A 22,802-nucleotide genomic window follows, 5' to 3' on the forward strand; every position below is an offset into this window, starting at 1 on the left:
CAGCCGCATCCGTAAAGAGGACCAAATCCTTGTTGCTAAGCAGACCATCCATTCACAATGAGCAGCCGTTATTGGATTCCGCAAAAATATCCCAAATCTGAAGACCTGCCCTAAGCTCCCTAGTCAGCCTCACCGAGCGCCCGGGGGCCCTAACGCCTGACGTAGCCGCAGCCAAACGTTGACAAAAAATCCGCCCCATAGGAATAACCCTACAGGCAAAGTTTAACTCACCGAGCGAAGACTGTAACTCCCGCAGCGTGATCCTGCAACGTCCAGACGCATTCTTGACCTCCGCCCTCAAGAGCACCAACTTGTCCATCGGCAATCTGCATTTCATGGCCACAGAATCTATTGTAATGCCCAGGAAAACCAATTCCGTCACCGGTCCCTCCGTCTTGTCGGGAGCCAAGGGGACCCTGAAGCGGTCCGTGATGTGTTTCAATGTCCCCAGGAGAACCGCACAGGTCCCAGATCCTGGAGGTCCAATGCACAAAAAATCATCCAAGAAAGAACTAAAGGTTATCGAACAAGGCACGCGATATGGAGCATCCCATCGGTAGGCAGTGATCCACAAAATAAGAACCCTGCCAACGGCACCCCAACAAATGCAGAGTTTGGGGATTGATGGGAAGCAAGCAAAATGCAGCTTCAATGCATGGCCAGCAGCGCACCCTTGCCATACTTACGAACCCGAGAAATGGCCGCTTTAAAAGATGTATAGGTAACCGCACACTCCCCGGGTCAATACCATCATTGACGGAGCCACTTCAGCTCCACCCCCTCACCCCGTACAACTGACCAATAAGGTAAGGGTCAAGCACTGACCACCTACTATTTCCCAATTAACCCCTGCGGCTCGGTTCACCCTCCACCCAGTCATGTATGCCCTCTACTTAGTTTGTTCCTCCTAGCGCCGGGCATGTCTTAAAGGTTGTTTTAACTGAAATTGCATGCAGATAATTTAATCTGCATATGAATAAAACTAAGTAACTACCATGTAACAATAATGTTGCTACAGCTGCTGCGATACAGGGCAAGTTGAGACATGGTGATAGCTGGGATCTGACAATAGCAGTTTGGGGAGCAGCAGTGGAATGGAGAGGAACAGGGTGCACCAGGTAGAAAGCATTGCAGTTACATTTAGGGTGTGCCAAATTCTTGACTGGTTAAGTCAAGAACAAAATAGTTTTTCCCTTTGATGGGAACAATGGTCTCTTCCCCACAACTTGGGCTGTGGTTGTGGGGGGTCTGCTGGTGGGGGGCTTATCTGAATATGGAAGCCTCCTTTAACAAGTACCCCAACACATTCAACATAAAAGTTTTAAGATGTAATAAAACTAGTTTTTGACAATTCCTTTATTAAAAAATAAAAAAAAACTGTGTCCCCCAAAGTAAATCCATCATCAACCATGCCTCCACTGCACCGCCAACCCGAAAACGAAAAAAAAAAACAAAAAAAAAATGCTCCACCCGTTTTTTATAAGGAAAATCGCAGAATGGCTGGCTTGCAGTTTGACAGTTCTTATATAGGTAAGGGCGGGGCCACCTGGAGACGTCACCTGGTGGCACCGCCCCACTGGTAACATCACCAACCAGTGCATGCTGGGTCTGTGATGTCACAAGGGGGCAGTGCCACATACTCATTCATATGGGGGAGCAGGATCTGGGGGCCCCCTTCTTAAAGAGAGCTTCCAGATTCCGATACGCCACCCCCCCCGCCCACAGCCCGTTACAACCACAGCCCAGGGTTGTGGGGAAGAGACCCTTTTCACTATCAACAATCAAAGCATGTGGCCTGGGGGCATGTGGCCTGGTATGGCTCGGTGATCCACCCCCCTTTCCTGACCTGCTAGGCTGCGTGCTTGGATAAGGGTCTGGTATGGAATGGGGGGAGGAACCCATGCGTTTTTTTTTTGTTTTTTTTTTTCATTTTGTGATTTTACTCTTTTTTTTTTCTTTATAAAGGTCATTATTACTGCATGTTCTATATATGCTACAGATGCGCCACTACAGGCAGACTAAGGGACCCCTCCCCCCACTACTATATTTAGGGGAATTTTTCATTTTTATTGTTGCACTTTAAGCAACAAAAAAAAAATCCTTAAAAAAAACTATTGTTTTTAAAAATAAAAGCATTGATATATTTCCCCCAGGGCAGTACGTGGACCCCCATACCCCTTTTATGGCCAATTACTTGCATAAGCCTTCAAAATGGGCACTTTTGTTTTCTCATGTTCAGCTCCCAATTACTTCAATTTGCTGTTCGGGGCAGGACTTTTCTCCTGTTCAGGAGTTTTGCTGGAAACCATACAGCTCTACTGATCACTATACCGGCCCGCTGCCAGCAGATCATGACAATGTAAACAATGAATGGCTTCCTTTCATGCCATCCATTGTATACAATTGTGTTGCTAGCTGGGATTGGTCACAGTGATCACATGGTACAGACAGGGCCAATCCCAGCCCATCTGTACCATGTGATTAACTTTGACCAATCACAGCTAATCACAACAAAAGACACTGAATGGATCAGTTTCATTCCATACAAATGGTTGCTTATACCAATTAAATTTGTTGGTATAAGCAATTATAATGTGTAAGAAAAAAAAATCCTGATTACTTCCGCAGGATAGTACAATGTTATTATAGAAATGGTATTGATCTGGTCACAGTGTATCAAAAAAAATCAAAAAATCAAAAAAATCATAAAAATAAAAAAAACTAAATAAATGTAATAAAAAAAATTGAAAGAAAATGTGCAATTTTGTTTTGTTTTTATTTTTATTTTTTGTGTTTTTTTTTACATACTATACCTACCACACCAGTTATATAATAACACTGCATTGCACTGGTGACAGTATATAAAAAAGAACACATTTTGACATTTTTTTAAAATTTCCTTATTTTCCAAAAAAGTGTGACAAAAAAATACAACTTCATAAAACTCGCCTTGTAATGTCTGTCTACTTTCCAAAACGGGGTCATTTTGGTGTATAGTACTGTCCTGGCATTTTTGGACTTCAAGAATTTAGATAAGGTGTCAATACATCAGGACTGATCAATTTTCAAATATACATATTACCATACTTTGTGGACTATACCTTTCCTACAGACTAAAGCCCCGTACACACGTACCGATCGTCGGCCGAACGATCGGCCGTCTTTTGTCCAGGGCTGTCGGTGTCTGTTGAAAAGTGCAAAAGACTGCACAAGAATTTTGTCCGCTGACTACAGCCGACTGCAGAAGTGATGTCATGTGATGGTTAACTTTCCCTGTGTTTTTTCTTTTCTGAGCATGCCCAGTCTTGCAAATCTGCTGTCTGTCGGCCGAATTCTGTACTGACTGACGAACAATCGGCCGCTCTGGTGTCGGCATACAAAAATTTTAATGCTTGCAAGACAGATTCTTTTCGGCCGAAAGTGCGCTGTCGGCTGTCGGAAGCATCATAGTAACAAGCCTACAATCGGCAGATCGGTCGTCGGCCGAAGCTTTTCGGCCGACAATCTGCACGTGTGTACGGGGCATTAATAAACATTGATTTGGGTTTTTTTTTTTTTTCACCAGCGAAATGTAACAGAATTCATTTTGACCTAAATGTATGAAAAAAGATTATTTATTTGCAATTTTTTTAAACAGAAACTAAGAAAAACCTTAACAATGTTGGTCTTTTTTGTTTATTTGGCAAAATATAAAAAATCCAGTTGTGATTAAATACCACAAAAAGAAAGCTCTATTTGTGTGTGAATTTTTTTTAAAAAAATGTCTTATGTGCACAGTGTTGCATGAGCACGCAATTCTATTAAAGCACTGAAAGCTGAAAATTTGCCTGGGTAGCAAGAGGGTAAAATTGCCCAATATTGAAATGGTTAGCGTTTTGTGGGGGAGAACACTTTCATATAAAAAAAAAAAACAGCAAATTAAGTTAAACCAACTCTTCTATCTTAGTGAATTGATCCCTGTGCATCTACTTTTTTCTCTACATTTGAAAAAGAAAAACCCCAAAAATATTTGGGATTTGTTATAGCGCTTGCTAGTGCTAGCCAGGGATGGACAATTGCTTATCAGCAACCTGGGTAGAATTATGGGCAAATTAAAGTGATATATTAATCATATGTATTATAATAAAATAAATATACTCAATAATTAAGCAAGTATGTGCGTGTAACACGTGACTGAATAATGATATCACAGTGATAATCACAATATAATGATCACAATATGAACTTAATAAATAAATAAATAAATAAATAAATCACAATAAAATTAATTCACAGTAAAAACCACATGTGTGCCATAAAGTGCAAAATGGTGCCAAAAAAGAGTCCAAATAAAAAGTTAATGAGTGACTTTGGTGCATAGATAAAAACTTCAGTGCCAAGTTAGGGAAAGTGCAGGTGCTTTGTGCTGGGTCCTCCAGTAGTCCGACTGCTGGTACTTATGGTGTTGGCCTTGTGGAATAATGGGGGGTATGCACTCACCAGCAGATCCCAAATATTTTTGGGGTTTTTCTTTTTCATCTACTATTCACCCTATAGCAGCTTCTATCACCACTATTATATTTATTAACCCCCCCCCCCCAATAGGACATCCATAGGCGCGAGGGATATACACCAATTGGAGTATATATTTTCACCACTTTCTCTACATTTGATGAGCTTTGAAAAACACTTGTAGAATATTTTTGATTTTTGTATCTCCTTGTAGTCACATCTGCATTACAACATTCCTCCTGATGACCACGAAGACCACTTTTCTGTCAATGTAACCACCCAACCGGCAGTGTGTAGCGATGAGGCACAAACAATGTTTGAAGTCCATTTGGCTGTCAGGTGAGATGAATTTTCGCTGCATAATTTATCTCTACTCACTGTTTGCAGCATAGTTCGAACCAACGACCCTGGTGCTGCTAGGCAGAAGTTCTAACCTCTGTGACTTTGTTATAAATAAGCCTGGGCACAGTATGGATAGGTGTTTGATATAGTCTATATATCCTTTTTTTGATTAAGAGTGTGTAAAATGTCGCCCTTTACCTGATGAACTCACTAAATAAAGTTTACCATACCTCATGGTCCTGTGTCAGATGCCACTTTGTTCCTCCCACACTTGAATGTGGGCAGCATTCCTACATCAAGTACAATGCAGGACCAATGGTGGCTGCTGATCCTGCATTGTACATGATGATGTCAGTGAGAGGGTAGAAACAAGACTGGTCAAAGATCAGCAAAAAAAGCAGCTTTGTAACATCCAGAAATGGTGGGCAATCCTTAACATTTTCTTGTCTTTTTATTACAGGAAGGTATTATACTTATTATTCTGGCACAACCTTTACCTATTATTGTGTTACTCTTATATTATGTATTTATTTCCCTGATATATGATTATAGACCCTGCAGCTGACTCACCTTAAAATAATTTTCTTTTTTTGTAGATACTTGGGAAAACAACCCAAAACCAACATGGTTGTGATTAAAGTAGAACATTTATCAGGGCATGTTCCTGATAGAAAGAGTATTAATAAGGTAGGTGTCACATACACATCCATTATTAGTGTGAAACGCTACATTTTGAAGCAATACATTCTTAAGTGGATTAGCAAGCTCAGGCCATGCAATTCAAATATGCAAACCTATAATAATGACAAGGTCATGACAGGCAGAGCAGGTTCATTATAATTGATTGCAAGCTCAGGGTAACGAGGTTCACTTTTTTATTATTTCATTTGGAAGTGAAATAGAAGATGTATAGTGGGGGTAATTGACAAAATAAAATGTTTTTTTTTTTTTTTTTTGCAGCTTTTATGTTGGTGCACTTTCAGAAGTGTGTTGCAGGAGACACAAATACATATAGTTACATAGTTACATAGTAGGTGAGGTTGAATAAAGACAATAGTCCATCCAGTTCAACCTGTGTAGGTGTGTGTGGCCGTAAACATCTTGCATACCCCTGAATGTTCTGATCCTTGAGATGTACGTCTAAGAGTCTTTTGAAAGCCACCATACTTCCCGCAGAAACCACCTCTTGTGGTAGAGAATTCCACAATCTTGTAGCTCTAACAGTAAAGAACCCCCCTCGTTGCCTGAGGTTAAAACGCTTCTCCTCCAGACGCATTGTATGCCCTCGAGTCCTCATACAATCCTTCCGACTGAATAGCTTTTTTTCTATGCTGAGATCACTATTGAGATATTTATAAATTGCTATCATGTCCCCTCTCAGGCGTCTCTTCTCCAGGGAGAATAAATCAAGCGATTGCAGACGCTCTTCATAATTAAGGTCCTTCAATTCCCTAATTAGTTTAGTTGCCCTTCTCTGGACCTTCTCCAACTCCAACACTTCCCTCCTGAGGACCGGCGACCAGAACTGGACAGAATACTCCAGATGTGGTCGGATCAGAGTTTTATAAAGTGGTAGGATTATAGTTTTATCTCTGGAATACATCCCTTTCTTTATGCATGCTAATATTCTGCTGGCTTTGGCAGCTGTCGCTTGACATTGCATGCTATTGCTTAGTCTATCCTCTACCAGGACTCCCAGATCCTTCTCCATTTTTGATTCCCCCAAAGGTTCCCCCCCTAATGTGTATTGTGCTTTTATGTTTTTAGTCCCCAAGAGCAAAACCTTACACTTCTCCACATTAAACCTCATTTGCCATGTCGTTGCCCACTCTGTTATTTTGTCCAGGTCATTCTGTAGGATATCTGCTTCATGCTGTGCAGTTATTGCCCTGCCCAATTTTGTGTCGTCTGCAAAAACTGATATAGAGCTACTGATCCCGTCTTCAATGCTATTTATGAATAAATTGAACAGGGTTGGTACCAGGACTGAGCCTTGGGGGACCCCACTTACCACCTCAGACCAGTCTGAGTATGCGCTATTTATTACCACCCTTTGGACACGACCTTTTAGCCAGTTCTGTATCCAAGAGCAAACTTTGCGGTCGATGCCTGCAGACCTTATTTTATAAATTAAGCGCTTGTGGGGAACTGTATCAAACGCCTTAGCGAAATCCAGGTACACCACATCCACTGGTCTCCCCCTATCTAGCTCACAGCTCACCTCCTCGTAGAATGTTAAGAGATTGGTTTGACAAGAACGCCCATTTGTAAACCCGTGCTGGTTATTGCTGATGATGTTGTTGTCGTTAGCAAACTCTACGATATAGTCCCTTATCATCCCCTCCAGAAGTTTACATACTATCGATGTCAGACTGACAGGCCTATAATTTCCCGGGACATGCCTCTGCCCTTTTTTGAATATCGGTATCATGTTAGCTTTCCTGCAATCCCCTGGTACATTTCCTGTCATAATACTGTCAGCAAAGATCAGGAACAGTGGTCTAGATATAGACTTACTAAGTTCTTTGAGTACTCTCGGATGTACGCCATCCGGGCCTGGTGATTTATTTGTGTTAATTTTATCCAGCCTTTCCCTAATTTCAAATACAGTAGGTACAATACATAATTGCTGCAAACATGTTTTTGTGCTTTAGGCCCCTTTTACAGGGGAGCCTCCATGAAGTGGGATCTACTCAGTGGGGGATCTCTCTGCTGAACAGGCAGATGACAGGTCTGTGTTGGCTTCGCTATGAAGAGCAGACATGGACATAGCCTGCTCTCCTCTATGGGGCTATCGGATGAAAACCTGTCCATTTCCACCCGATGCCATCCGATCCGCCCGACGGATGGGGAATAGGTCCCCCATCTGTCTGTTTTTGTCAGACAGGATCAGATCGCCTGTTTGAAAGGGGCCTTAGGGTGCATTGTAAAAGGCAACCTATTCACAAATGGGCTGTCAGTGCACTTAACTGCCCAAATAAAAGTCCTGCAATATTTTTTTTAGTGTATGGCAGAATTTTTCAACCGGGGTGCCGCAAAGAGTCCTCAGGGGTGCTGCGGACACATCCTGGCCTCAGCGCTACTCCCATGTGTTGGATCCCATGCACTGCCACTCTGCAAGGTGAGAGAGAGCACAGCCCACACCACTTTCTCCTCCTTCCTGCAGATATGTGAATTATTGCTGGAAAATCAGAAAGCTGTAGTAGCACCTGCCCTCGTCCTACCTACCAATGTGGCACGTCAGGTGGCAATAAAGCTTTCTGCTTTTCCGGCAATAGTTTGTATAGCTGTAGGGAGGAGGAGAGAGCTGTGTGGGCTGTGCTCTCTCTCTCCTCTCAAAGTTGCACTGCACGGGAGTTAGGGATTTGACTACTACCCCTATCACCTCCCCACACTGCTCCTGTACAGGCTGCAGGAGTTGTGGGTGGGGGCAGAGTGTGCACACAAGTTCTTAATGTCATACTGATACCTGGTTTAGCATTGTAGAAAGGTTAAGTGTTGGGCTGGCCATGCATTATTAGCACAGATATTCTTTCTGAATGGACAGTTGGTGTCCAATATTAAACTTAGGTCCTCCTACTGTTCTGCATCATAAGACAAGCCTTAGGTGACTTAAGCTGCCATACACTGTTAGGGGTTTTTTTTTTTCATTCACCCAGCATGCTGAATGAAAAAAAAAAAAAAAAAACGACAAGATTCCTCCTTACTCGCAAATGGAGTGGATTAAGAAATGCTCCCTTGCGGGACATTCAGTTCTGGCAGCAGCACCTGTAGATCAGAGGCCGCAGCCACTGCGTCCTTCTGTCTTGCTCTGATGATGACTAATGACACTGCAACAAACCTTGTTGAGTACAATGGCTTTTAATGAAAAGCAAAGTAGCCCTTCACTAACAATTCTCCATTTCACATGGGGAAATCAATAATCCATTGAGCCAAAGATCAAGGTACTGTATGTTTTAAATATACTTCACATGTACTTATTACCCTCCAATCTGCACATTACTTACTTCTGACCTCTGCTCTCTGTGTGTTATTTACTCTGCTGTGGGCTATCCGATCAGGTCTATCTGTCAGTTTTTCAGGTAGACCTGAGCGGACCCTGCAGTCTCCTCTATGGAGCGGTGGATGTCAGCGGACATATGTTCGCTGACAACCCGCCGCCATCCGATCCTGCCCACAAAAACCAGACAGATGGTAGGCCTATTTTCCATCCATCTGGTGGAGCAGATCAGATTGGATGGGATGGAAAGAGACAAGCGGTCTGTTTACATCTGATTTCCCCATAAAGGAGAGCAGGACTGTGTCCATGTCCGCTCTGTGAGCAGACACAGACTTGTCATGCGCCTGCCCAGCAGGGATCAGCCCGTGGAAAAGGACCCTTACTTCTGACCTTACCTCTACTATCTCTGCCTTACTTACTCCTGACCTCTTCTCTTCATGTGTTACTTGTGTCTGACTGCTGCAAATATGTGTGTTACTTACTCCTGACATCTGCACTATGTATGTTACTTCTCTTGACCCTTGTATCTCTATGAGATACTTACTCTTGACACCTGCTCTCTGTGGTTACTTACTCCTTTTCTTGTATTTAATTGATGTAAATATAGGATGGTATGCACTTTGGTGTGTTTTCTACTCTTCTTAATATAAAACAGGAGGTGGAGTTTTGGAAGTCGCAGCCAGGTTCTTAGACATTTTTGTGTTATTGGTACAAAGATAGCCTTAAAATTCTCCAAAATTCCCAACTGCAGACCCCAGAGTCCCTCTCTGAGTCTCTATACTACTGGCCAGTAGCATCACCTAAAGTCCTGTTGGCATTGGGGCACTAATATTTGTTGAATCATTATATAACTAAGGCCAGCATTGGCAATATCTGCTCATCAACGTATGCACATTATGCACATTGGAACAAAATGACCACACAATTTTTTTTTGACAAAAACATTATCTTTGGAGAACTGTGTAATGTCTGTGGTCCCCCAAGCTACCATGGAATTTAAATATGTTTTACAAAAACAGGACATTTGCAAAATAGAAAAAATATTCTGGCCCCATGGTTGAAAAGGAGGATCCTGAAACGGTAAAGTGATAAGATTGGGAGGCTGCAGACCATAATGTGGACCTTGTGTATGACATTCGAAAGAAGGGCTGAAAGAGTTGGCTAAAAAGCAATAGCAGCCATTCAGATTCTCCAATACATAATTTCACTGCATTATGGTATAACAGGAGTAATCTAATAGGGTGCCATGGGCAATGAGAATTGCTCTTCCTATAGGTAACAATTGCTCCTTCTGATCCTTTGGATGGAATTGATGCTTGTAACACTCTTATTTTCTTTAGCTGGAGAAACAGCCCGATGTGGAAAGAGTAGACATTTTACCTGGATACATTGAAATATACCTGCTTTCGGTAAGTAGAGGTAAAACATGGGGAAATGTGCATGTAGCACTCATTGGCAAACACTTAAAAGAGAAATGTATTTTCATTCTGACTATCATATAAATAATAATGTTTGCTGGTGCCTTATAATGTTATGCCTCCATCCCATATTTGCATATACAAAGAACTAAAAACATTTTTCATGGGACTTTAAATGAAGTACAACATTTGCATAAAAGATTTATTGAGCAATAAGTGAAAATCCGAACATTTTTAAAACCGCAAGCTTATTTGTAAGTACTACTGTGTATCGGCATACAGTCAACATAGTATTCATATAATAATAATAATCGCATGCAAATAACTGCGCTAAATAAACAACCAGAAACATCTGCAAGGGAGATAAACACTATACAGAAAAATACAAAAACAAAAGCTGCGCTATAATAAAAATGAATAATAAATATTAATGAAGGATAAGGTATAAATATATAAAGTGACAAATAGAAATGAAATTCACCATATAAAAGTCCAAAAGACCTTATGTGAAAAAATATAAATGTGAAAAATTAGTATATTCAAAGTCCAAAATAAGTGAAGAGTTCATTAAAATCCAACCATAGATGAAGTCGGTATATAAAATGAGCGAGTGAACATCCACCACCCACCCTGTGTATCCACCACCAGACAGAGAACCTGCTTACTAGAAAGAGAGACCCCAAAGGTTTAAAAACACAGGGGATAGTAATGCTGTAGTGGCAAAACGGACCTCTATCTATCTCTTCAGATGGTAAATGACTTGGCACTGAATGTTGTTCTCTAAAAAACACAATGTAGATGCACCATTTTGTAAAATTGTATGATCATTTATTAAAGGAAGAAAGTATTGCACTTACGACAAGTATAAGATCCTCAAGCATGAATAAAACGCCGTCCGGCTACATTTAACACTAGTGTTGAGCGAACACGGACTGTATTATTCGTGTTCGTACCGAATAATTGGATTTTTTTTACCCGAACACGGACACGGACACTTTACTGTATGTTCGGGTAAAAATCCGTGTTCGGTCGTTTTATTTCCGGGTTTTGCATGCTTTGGCGCTCTTTTCATGGCGGGCTTTCAACAGCCAATCAACAATCGTTTAACTGGTGTGCCTTAAGCCATCCCAGCCATGCCTGCAAATGTCTTAGTAGCTGTGATTGGCCGTCTGAAGCATGTGACCAAGTCTTTATAAGTTCGAGGCAGCCGCCGCAGCAGCGTCATTCTGCTGCTTAGCTAAGGGACAGAGCACACATCAATGTGCTGGCTGCTGATTAGGGAAAGATAGGCAGGAAAAAACCATTTGTGTCCAGATAGAATTGAGGGACAGGTCGGAGTGTTTAGGCAGGGCGAGTTGTAGGCATTTTAGGGATAGAGTCTGCTGAATTATAGGGTCAGTGTCTTCTACAAACTACAATCGATATTGCTGTGTGGGGGGTGGGGTGAATCTGCACTCAATCCTGATCTACGATCTCTTCTCAATCCTGTTAGGGACAGAGTCTGCTGAATTTTAGGGAAACTGTGTTCTACAAACTACAATCGATATTGCTGTGTGGTGTGGGATTGGAGATAGGCAGGTGTCAGTGATCCACATCCATTTTTCTGTGTGTGAGCTGCAGTGAACACAATCTTTTTGGGCTGCAGTGAACACAATCTTTTTGGGCTGCAGTGAACACAATCTTTTTGGGCTGCAGTGAACACAATCTTTTTGGGGTGCAGTGAACAAAATCTTTTTGGGGTGCAGTGAACACAATCCTTTTTGGTGTGCAGTGAACACAATCTTTGTGGGGTGCAGTGAACAAAATCCTTTGTGGGGTGCAGTGAACACAATCTTTTTGGGGTGCAGTGAACAAAATCCTTTTTGGGGTGCAGTGAACAACATCCTTTTTGGGGTGCAGTGAACACAATCTTTTTGGGGTGCAGTGAACAAAATCCTTTGTGGGGTGCAGTGAACACAATCTTTTTGGGGTGCAGTGAACACAATCTTTTTGGGGTGGAGTGAACAACATCCTTTTTGGGGTGCAGTGAACAAAATCCTTTTTGGGGTGCAGTGAACAAAATCATTTTTGGGGTGCAGTGAACACAATCTTTTTGGGGTGCAGTGAACACAATCTTTGTGGGGTGCAGTGAACACAATCTTTTTGGGGTGGAGTGAACAACATCCTTTTTGGGGTGCAGTGAACACAATCTTTTTGGGGTGCAGTGAACACAATCTTTGTGGGGTACAGTGAACAGAATCTTTGTGGGGTGCAGTGAACACAATCTTTGGGGGGTACAGTGAACACAATCTTTTTGGGGTGCAGTGAACACAATCTTTGTGGGGTGCAGTGAACACAATCTTTTTGGGGTGGAGTGAACAAAATCATTTTTGGGGTGCAGTGAACAACATCCTTTTTGGGGTGCAGTGATCAAAATCCTTTTTGGGGTGCAGTGAACACAATCTTTTTGGGGTGCAGTGAACAAAATCCTTTGTGGGGTGCAGTGAATAGAATCTTTGTGGGGTGCAGTGAACACAATCTTTGGGGGGGTACAGTGAACACAATCTTTTTGGGGTGCAGTGAACACAATCTTTGTGGGGTACAGTGAACAGAATCTTTGTGGGGTGCAGTGAACACAATCTTTGGGGGGTACAGTGAACACAATCTTTTTGGGGTGCAGTGAACACAATCTTTGGGGGGTACAGTGAACACAATCTTTTTGGGGTGCAGTGAACACAATCTTTGTGGGGTGCAGTGAACACAATCTTTGGGGGGGTACAGTGAACACAATCTTTTTGGGGTGCAGTGAACAACATCCTTTTAGGGTGCAGTGAACACAATCTTTGTGGGGTGCAGTGAACAACATCCTTTTAGGGTGCAGTGAACACAATCTTTGTGGGGTACAGTGAACAGAATCTTTGTGGGGTGCAGTGAACGCAATCTTTGGGGGGTACAGTGAACACAATCTTTGTGAGGTGCAGTGAACACAATCTTTGTGGGGTGCAGTGAACACAATCATTGTGGGGTGCAGTGAACTCAATCTTTGTGGGGTACAGTGAACACAATCTCATACTTCTGAAGATTTGAGGGTGCTGCCTGTTCCATACTCCCCCTACTCCTCATCTAGCCTTTTAGGGGTACAAACAATAGTAATTGGGGCCTAGTGTGGTTGTGTACGTGTGATATACATACACTTTTTTTGGATCATATTTTCTATTCCGCTATTTAATCAAAAACCTTTGGGGATCAGTTAAATTGGGGGATAGTCTGTGTTGGTACGTGTGAGAGAGATCCACCTTTCCAAGTTGTTGGGGTTCATCTCATACTTCTGAAGGTTTGAGGGTGCTGCCTGTTCCATACCCCCCCTACTCCTCATCTAGCCTTTTAGGGGTACAAACAATAGTAATTGGGGCCTAGTGTGGTTGTGTACGTGTGATATACATACACTTTTTTTGGATCATATTTTCTATTCCGCTATTTAATCAAAAACCTTTGGGGATCAGTTAAATTGGGGGATAGTCTGTGTTGGTACGTGTGAGAGAGATCCACCTTTCCAAGTTGTTGGGGTTCATCTCATACTTCTGAAGGTTTGAGGGTGCTGCCTGTTCCATACCCCCCCTACTCCTCATCTAGCCTTTTAGGGGTACAAACAATAGTAATTGGGGCCTAGTGTGGTTGTGTACGTGTGATATACATACACTTTTTTTGGATCATATTTTCTATTCCGCTATTTAATCAAAAACCTTTGGGGATCAGTTAAATTGGGGGATAGTCTGTGTTGGTACGTGTGAGAGAGATCCACCTTTCCAAGTTGTTGGGGTTCATCTCATACTTCTGAAGGTTTGAGGGTGCTGCCTGTTCCATACCCCCCCTACTCCTCATCTAGCCTTTTAGGGGTACAAACAATAGTAATTGGGGCCTAGTGTGGTTGTGTACGTGTGATATACATACACTTTTTTTGGATCATATTTTCTATTCCGCTATTTAATCAAAAACCTTTGGGGATCAGTTAAATTGGGGGATAGTCTGTGTTGGTACGTGTGAGAGAGATCCACCTTTCCAAGTTGTTGGGGTTCATCTCATACTTCTGAAGGTTTGAGGGTGCTGCCTGTTCCATACCCCCCCTACTCCTCATCTAGCCTTTTAGGGGTACAAACAATAGTAATTGGGGCCTAGTGTGGTTGTGTACGTGTGATATACATACACTTTTTTTGGATCATATTTTCTATTCCGCTATTTAATCAAAAACCTTTGGGGATCAGTTAAATTGGGGGATAGTCTGTGTTGGTACGTGTGAGAGAGATCCACCTTTCCAAGTTGTTGGGGTTCATCTCATACTTCTGAAGGTTTGAGGGTGCTGCCTGTTCCATACCCCCCCTACTCCTCATCTAGCCTTTTAGGGGTACAAACAATAGTAATTGGGGCCTAGTGTGGTTGTGTACGTGTGATATACATACACTTTTTTTGGATCATATTTTCTATTCCGCTATTTAATCAAAAACCTTTGGGGATCAGTTAAATTGGGGGATAGTCTGTGTTGGTACGTGTGAGAGAGATCCACCTTTCCAAGTTTTTGGGGTTCATCTCATACTTCTGAAGATTTGAGGGTGCTGCCTGTTCCATACCCCCCCTACTCCTCATCTAGCCTTTTAGGGGTACAAACAATAGTAATTGGGGCCTAGTGTGGTTGTGTACGTGTGATATACATACACTTTTTTTGGATCATATTTTCTATTCCGCTATTTAATCAAAAACCTTTGGGGATCAGTTAAATTGGGGGATAGTCTGTGTTGGTACGTGTGAGAGAGATCCACCTTTCCAAGTTGTTGGGGTTCATCTCATACTTCTGAAGGTTTGAGGGTGCTGCCTGTTCCATACCCCCCCTACTCCTCATCTAGCCTTTTAGGGGTACAAACAATAGTAATTGGGGCCTAGTGTGGTTGTGTACGTGTGATATACATACACTTTTTTTGGATCATATTTTCTATTCCGCTATTTAATCAAAAACCTTTGGGGATCAGTTAAATTGGGGGATAGTCTGTGTTGGTACGTGTGAGAGAGATCCACCTTTCCAAGTTGTTGGGGTTCATCTCATACTTCTGAAGGTTTGAGGGTGCTGCCTGTTCCATACCCCCCCTACTCCTCATCTAGCCTTTTAGGGGTACAAACAATAGTAATTGGGGCCTAGTGTGGTTGTGTACGTGTGATATACATACACTTTTTTTGGATCATATTTTCTATTCCGCTATTTAATCAAAAACCTTTGGGGATCAGTTAAATTGGGGGATAGTCTGTGTTGGTACGTGTGAGAGAGATCCACCTTTCCAAGTTGTTGGGGTTCATCTCATACTTCTGAAGGTTTGAGGGTGCTGCCTGTTCCATACCCCCCCTACTCCTCATCTAGCCTTTTAGGGGTACAAACAATAGTAATTGGGGCCTAGTGTGGTTGTGTACGTGTGATATACATACACTTTTTTTGGATCATATTTTCTATTCCGCTATTTAATCAAAAACCTTTGGGGATCAGTTAAATTGGGGGATAGTCTGTGTTGGTACGTGTGAGAGAGATCCACCTTTCCAAGTTTTTGGGGTTCATCTCATACTTCTGAAGATTTGAGGGTGCTGCCTGTTCCATACCCCCCCTACTCCTCATCTAGCCTTTTAGGGGTACAAACAATAGTAATTGGGGCCTAGTGTGGTTGTGTACGTGTGATATACATACACTTTTTTTGGATCATATTTTCTATTCCGCTATTTAATCAAAAACCTTTGGGGATCAGTTAAATTGGGGGATAGTCTGTGTTGGTACGTGTGAGAGAGATCCACCTTTCCAAGTTGTTGGGGTTCATCTCATACTTCTGAAGGTTTGAGGGTGCTGCCTGTTCCATACTCCCCCTACTCCTAGCCTTTTAGGGGTACAAACAATAGTAATTGGGGCCTAGTGTGGTTGTGTACGTGTGATATACATACACTTTTTTTGGATCATATTTTCTATTCCGCTATTTAATCAAAAACCTTTGGGGATCAGTTAAATTTGGGGATAGTCTGTGTTGGTACGTGTGAGAGAGATCCACCTTTCCAAGTTGTTGGGGTTCATCTCATACTTCTGAAGGTTTGAGGGTGCTGCCTGTTCCATACCCCCCCTACTCCTCATCTAGCCTTTTAGGGGTACAAACAATAGTAATTGGGGCCTAGTGTGGTTGTGTACGTGTGATATACATACACTTTTTTTGGATCATATTTTCTATTCCGCTATTTAATCAAAAACCTTTGGGGATCAGTTAAATTGGGGGATAGTCTGTGTTGGTACGTGTGAGAGAGATCCACCTTTCCAAGTTGTTGGGGTTCATCTCATACTTCTGAAGGTTTGAGGGTGCTGCCTGTTCCATACTCCCCCTACTCCTCATCTAGCCTTTTAGGGGTACAAACAATAGTAATTGGGGCCCAGTGTGGTTGTGTACGTGTGATATACATACACTTTTTTTGGATCATATTTTCTATTCCGCTATTTAATCAAAAACCTTTGGGGATCAGTTAAATTGGGGGATAGTCTGTGTTGGTACGTGTGAGAGAGATCCACCTTTCCAAGTTGTTGGGGTTCATCTCATACTTCTGAAGGTTTGAGGGTGCTGCCTGTTCCATACTCCTCCTCCTACTGCTCAACCATCCTTTTAGGGGTACAAACAATAGTAGTTGGGGCCTAGTGTGGTGGTGTACGTGCGAGATACATACACTTTCTTTTTGATCATATTTTCTATTCCGCTATTCAATTAAAACCTTTGGGGATCAATTCAATTGCGAGATAGTCTGTGTCGGTACGTGTGAGATCCACCTTTCCAAGTTGTTGGGGTTCATCTCATACTTCTGAAGATTTGAGGGTGCTGCCTGTTCCATACTCCTGCTCCTACTGCTCAACCATCCTTTTAGGGGTACAAACAATAGTAATTGGGGCCTAGTGTGGTTGTGTACGTGCGAGATACATACACTTTTTTTGATCATATTTCCTATTCCGCTATTCAATAAAAACCTTTGAGGATCAATTGAATTGCGGGATAGTCTGTGTCGGTACGTGTGAGATCCACCTTTCCAAGTTTTTGGGGTTCATCTCATACTTCTGAAGATTTGAGGGTGCTGCCTGTTCCATACTCCTCCTCCTACTCCTCATCCATCCTTTTAGGGGTACAAACAATAGTAATTGGGGCCTAGTGTGGTTGTGTACGTGCGAGATACATACACTTTTTTTGATCATATTTCCTATTCCGCTATTCAATAAAAACCTTTGAGGATCAATTGAATTGCGGGATAGTCTGTGTCGGTACGTGTGAGATCCACCTTTCCAAGTTTTTGGGGTTCATCTCATACTTCTGAAGATTTGAGGGTGCTGTCTGTTCCATACTCCTCCTACTCCTCATCCATCCTTTTAGGGGTAGAAACAATAGTAATTGGGGCCTAGTGTGGTTTTGTACGTGCGAGATACATACACTTTTTTGGATCATATTTCCTATTCCGCTATTCAATAAAAACCTTTCTAGGGCAAGATCTTAAATTACAGAAATATGAGGAGACCGTCAAATAAGGGCCGTGGCCTGGGTCGTGGTGCTGCTGGTAGAGCTCCTGTTGCAAGGAGAGGACGTGGTCGATCTGTGCCAGCTACACGCACAAGTGAAACACCTTCCTCAAGTGTGAGTAGGCGACAGAACCTGCATCAGTATTTGGTAGGGCATCAAACACCCCTAGAAGTGATGAGGCCAGAACAAGTTGAGGCGATAGTAGATTGGTTTGCTGCTGACAGTGCCTCCAGTTCCTTCACATTGTCTCCCACCCAGTCTACTGCAGAAAGGTCAGAGTTGGCACCTGCAGCCAATGTCCAACCGTCTTTCACCTCACCCCCTTGCAAATCAGGCCAGCAGTCTGAGCCCCAAGCCATACAGCAGTCTCTTATTCTTTTTGAGGACTCTGTCAGCAGGGTTTCCCAGGGCCATCCACCTAGCCCTGCCCCAGAAGTGGAAGAGATTGAGTGCAGCGATGCCCAACCACTTATTTCTCAAGATGAGTACATGCAAGGATCATCGCAGCACGTCTCCGATGATGACGAAACGCAGGTGCCAACTGCTGCGGCGTTCAGCATTGTGGAGACCGACAAGGAGGGCAGGGGTGAAGACTGGGTGGAAGATGATGTGGAGGACGATGAGGTCCTCGACCCCACATGGAATGAACGTCATGCAGGTGACCTGAGTAGTTTGGAGGAAGAGGCGGTGGTCGCACAGAGCCACCAGCACAGCAGAAGAGGGAGCAGGGTGCAGAAGCGGAGCGGCCGTGCCCTAGACACTACGCCCGCTACTGCCCAACGCAGCAAGGGAACGAGCGCACCAAAGTCAGCTCAAAGGAGTTCTCTAGCGTGGAAGTTCTTTAGAAAATGTGCTGATGACAGGACACGAGTGGTTTGCACCCTGTGCAATCAGAGCTTGAAGCGAGGCATAAACCTTCTCAACCTGAGCACAACCTGCATGATCAGGCATCTAAGTGCAAAGCACGAGCTGCAGTGGAGTACACACCTTCAAAACCAAGAAACGTCTCTGGCTCATCCTGCTTCCTCTTCTGCTGCAGTCTCGGCCGCTCCAGCCACATCTGTAGTGATACCGGCACCTGCCACCCCGCAAACAGACGATCTGTCAGCAACACCACCACCTGGGTCACCAACAACCATCTCCACAATGTCCCGTGGAAGCGTTCAGCTTTCCATCTCCCAAACACTTGAGAGGAAGAGGAAGTACCCCCCTACCCACCCGCGATCCCTGGCCCTGAATGCCAGCATTTCAAAATTATTGGCCTTTGAAATGCTGTCATTCCGTCTGGTGGAGACGCACAGTTTTAAAAACCTTATGTCGGTGGCTGTCCCACAGTACGTCGTGCCCAGCCGCCACTACTTTTCCAGGCAAGCCATCCCTTCCCTGCACAACCAAGTGGGGGAAAATATCAGGTGTGCACTGCGCAACGCCATCTGTGCCAAGGTCCACCTAACTACCGATACGTGGACCAGTAAGCACGGTCAGGGGCGTTATATCTCCCTAACGGCACACTGGGTAAATGCAGTGGCGGATGGGCCTGAGGCGGATAGCAATTTGGCGCATGTCCTTCCACCACCGAGGATTGCAGGGCGCTTCAGTTTGCCTCCTGTTCCTAACTCCTCCTACTCCGCTTCCTCATCCTCTACCGCCTCCTCATCCGGACAGCGTAACACCTTCACCACCAACTTCAGCACGGCCAGGGGTAAACGACAGCAGGCAGTTTTACAACTTGCCTGTTTGGGGGACAAACCACACACCGCGCAGGAGTTGTGGAGGAGCATGGAACAGCAGACAAATGAGTGGTTGCTGCCAGCGAGCCTCAAGCCCGGCCTGGTGGTGTGCGATAACGGGCGAAATCTCATAGCAGCTCTGGGCCTAGCCGGTTTGACGCACATCCCTTGCCTGGCGCATGTGCTGAATTTGGTGGTGCAGAGGTTCCTTAAAAACTACCCCGATATGTCAGAGCTGCTGCAGAAAGTGCGGGCCGTTTGTGCGCACTTTCGGCGTTCTCACCCTGCTGCTGCTCGCCTGGCAGCGCTGCAGCGTAACTTCGGCCTTCCCGCTCACCGCCTCATATGTGACGTGCCCACAAGGTGGAACTCCACCTTGCACATGCTGGAAAGACTGTGCGAGCAGCAGCAGGCCATAGTGGAGTTTCAGCTGCAGCACGCACGCGTGAGTCGCTCTGCGGAACAGCACCACTTCACCACCAATAACTGGGCCTCCATGCGAGACCTGTGTGCCTTGTTGCGCTGTTTTGAGTACTCCACCAACATGGCCAGTGGCAATGACGCCGTTCTCAGCTTAACTATCCCACTTCTATGCCTCCTTGAAAAAACAATTCGGGCGATGATGGAAGAGGATGTGGCACAGGATGAGGAGGAGGAGGAGGATGAAGAGGTAACATTTCCAAGGCTTTCAGGGCAGTCATTCGCAAGGGGCTCCGAGGGTGGGTTCCTGCACACGCAAACGCCAGGGACGCAATTGTCCAGCAGGGGCACAGTTCTGGAGGATGAGGAGGATGAGGAGGAGGAGGAGCTGGAGGAGGAGATGGAACCATGTTCACAGCAGGGTGGCACCCAGGCCAGCTCATGGCCATCACTGGTGCGTGGCTGGGGGGATACAGAGGACACGGACGATACACCTCCCACAGAGGACAGCCTTTCGTTGCCTCTGGGCAGCCTGGCACACATGAGCGATTACATGCTGCAGTGTCTCCACAACGACCGCCGAGTTGCCCACATTCTAACTTGTGCTGATTACTGGGTGGCCACGCTGCTGGATCCCCGTTACAAGGACAACGTACCGTCCTTAATTCACTCACTGGAGCGCGATCGCAAGATGCACGAGTACAAGCGCACGCTGGTAGACGCCATGCTGCTGGCATTCCCATCTGACAGCGGGGCCACAGTGGAAGCACAAGGCAGAGGAGGAGGAGGAGGAGGTCGCCAACGCAACCAGGGCACCGCCAGCACCTCAGAAGGCAGGGTTAGCATGGCCGAAATGTGGAAAAGCTTTGTCAGCACGCCACAACAAACAGCAGCACCAGCAGCTCAGATGGAACGTCTTAGCAGGAGGCAGCATTTTACCAACATGGTGGAGCAGTATGTGTGCACACGCCTACATGTAGTGAATGACGGGTCTGCCCCCTTCAACTTCTGGGTCTCCAAATTGGGCACATGGCCTGAGCTTGCCCTTTACGCCTTGGAGGTGCTGGCGTGCCCTGCAGCCAGTGTATTATCTGAACGGGTATTTAGCACGGCTGGGGGCGTTATAACAGACAAGCGCAGCCGCCTGTCCAGAGACAATGTGGACAAGCTCACGTTCATTAAAATGAACCAGGCATGGATCCCACGGGACTTTTCCGTACCTTATGCAGAATAGCAATGGATACCGACCTTACCCACCCATTGTTCCATTTTTGCTCTTTCTCACTCTTTTGGGGTGTACCCTCATTTAAAATTTTTGAAAAGAAGCAGTGTTGGCTACCTCGTCCTCCTCCTCAGGGCCAGATTAATGTAGGGGCTATTGGAGCTGCAGCTCCAGGCCCCTACCTTTTATATAGGCCCCGGGTTGGCCATATTCACTGTTACCGCTCTTCTGTCACTTGTAAACACAGAAGTCTGGCTTCTATGCTCGCTTCCCCAGGCAGCACCCTCAGAACCTCCCCACACAGCGTGAAGGCCGGACAAGGAGGGACAGTTGGCGATGCATGGATGTGTTTATGGGCTTCAGAGACAGCATCCCATGTTGAATTAGGCATGCATGGCTGCACCCTTCCTCCTCTGGGTGCATGGCAAGGCACGGCCCTTAAGGCCCTTCAAAATCCTCAGCACCAAGCCCATGATGCTGTTAATCCGGCCCTGGTCCTCCTCCACCGCCGCTTCCACCTACACCGCCCATAGGTGTGCGCAGCCTATTGCATTAAGGTGTGCACCCCAAAGTTGAAATACACATGCATGTGTTTGCCAGCAGGGAGAGTAATGTATCGGGGCCATGTACCTGTAGGCAAGGAGAAATAGAGCAGAGCAGGTCCCAGGGAGATCTTTCCCATCTCCTCACTGGCAATGCTATGTGCCCTAGGTGATTAGGGTGTGCCCAGGCACACCCAGCACACCCTGTGCGCACGCCTATGTCACCGCCACATCCACCACCACCTCAACCTCCCTCCTACTCCATATGGGCCTCGTCCTTCAGAGATGAAGAAGAACATTGTTTTATTTTTCTGTTTTTTTTTGTTGTTTTAAGTTATTTCCCTATCCACATTTGTTTGCAGAGCACTTGCCATGCTCTTAATTACGTTTTGCTGCCATTTGCAGCACTCTAGCCCTTTCCTTTGGTGTTTTAGAGCCATTTTAGTGCCTTAAAGTTCGGGTCCCCATTGACTTCAATGGGGTTCGGTGTCCGGGAAAAGTTCGGTAAAAGTCCGGGACACGGACCCGGACTTTTTTTTAAAGTTCGGCCGAACCCGTCGAACACGGACATCTAGGTGTCCGCTCAACCCTATTTAACACCCATCCTTCCGGGATCTCTACACATTCAGTGACGTTAGCACATCGCGAACCCGGCGCATTTTGTCACAGATGACGTCGTCCTGGGGCACAGGCGGCGTGCTGAATCACAGCATTAAATAGCAAACCATTAACAAGTAACCACACCTCGATCTGAACCGTGAGACCTCACAAGCCCGATCGCCATCTTGAATGAGGGAAAGATGCCCGTTCTCCCAATCATTTCATAGCAATCAGAACCTTAAATATGAATTGTGAATCTTTAATATCATAAGCATAATTTATACATAACAATTAATAAATAAAGGCCATAATGAATGGTAAATATATTTAAACTATACCCATAAACCGGCCGAAACCATCACTATCGATCAGGACCGCAACCGCAAAACGTCACCAAGAGACATCACCAGCCCAGCTGCCATGTTGGATGAGGGAAAATAGCCCGTCCACTTCCCCTTCGGCCGTTATCTATAATAAAAATTGTATATGA

The 22,802-nt window shown here is 44.6% G+C and overlaps 1 protein-coding gene across 1 annotated transcript in view; it reads left to right on the forward strand.

The window, feature by feature from the left end:
* Window positions 1-22,802, forward strand: part of LOC309564232 (alpha-1-inhibitor 3-like) — a gene marked incomplete at its 5' end in the record, with an annotated part of 147,231 nt that overhangs the window by 111,239 nt on the left and 13,190 nt on the right. The window contains 3 exons of the mRNA XM_082268859.1: window positions 4,706-4,830; window positions 5,430-5,520; window positions 10,174-10,242. Coding sequence (XP_082124985.1) covers window positions 4,706-4,830; window positions 5,430-5,520; window positions 10,174-10,242 — 285 coding nt within the window. The remainder of the gene's footprint in view (window positions 1-4,705; window positions 4,831-5,429; window positions 5,521-10,173; window positions 10,243-22,802) is intronic.

This window comes from Pelophylax lessonae (assembly GCF_965119305.1).
Source record: "Pelophylax lessonae genome assembly, chromosome: 9".
NCBI lineage: Eukaryota > Metazoa > Chordata > Amphibia > Anura > Ranidae > Pelophylax > Pelophylax lessonae.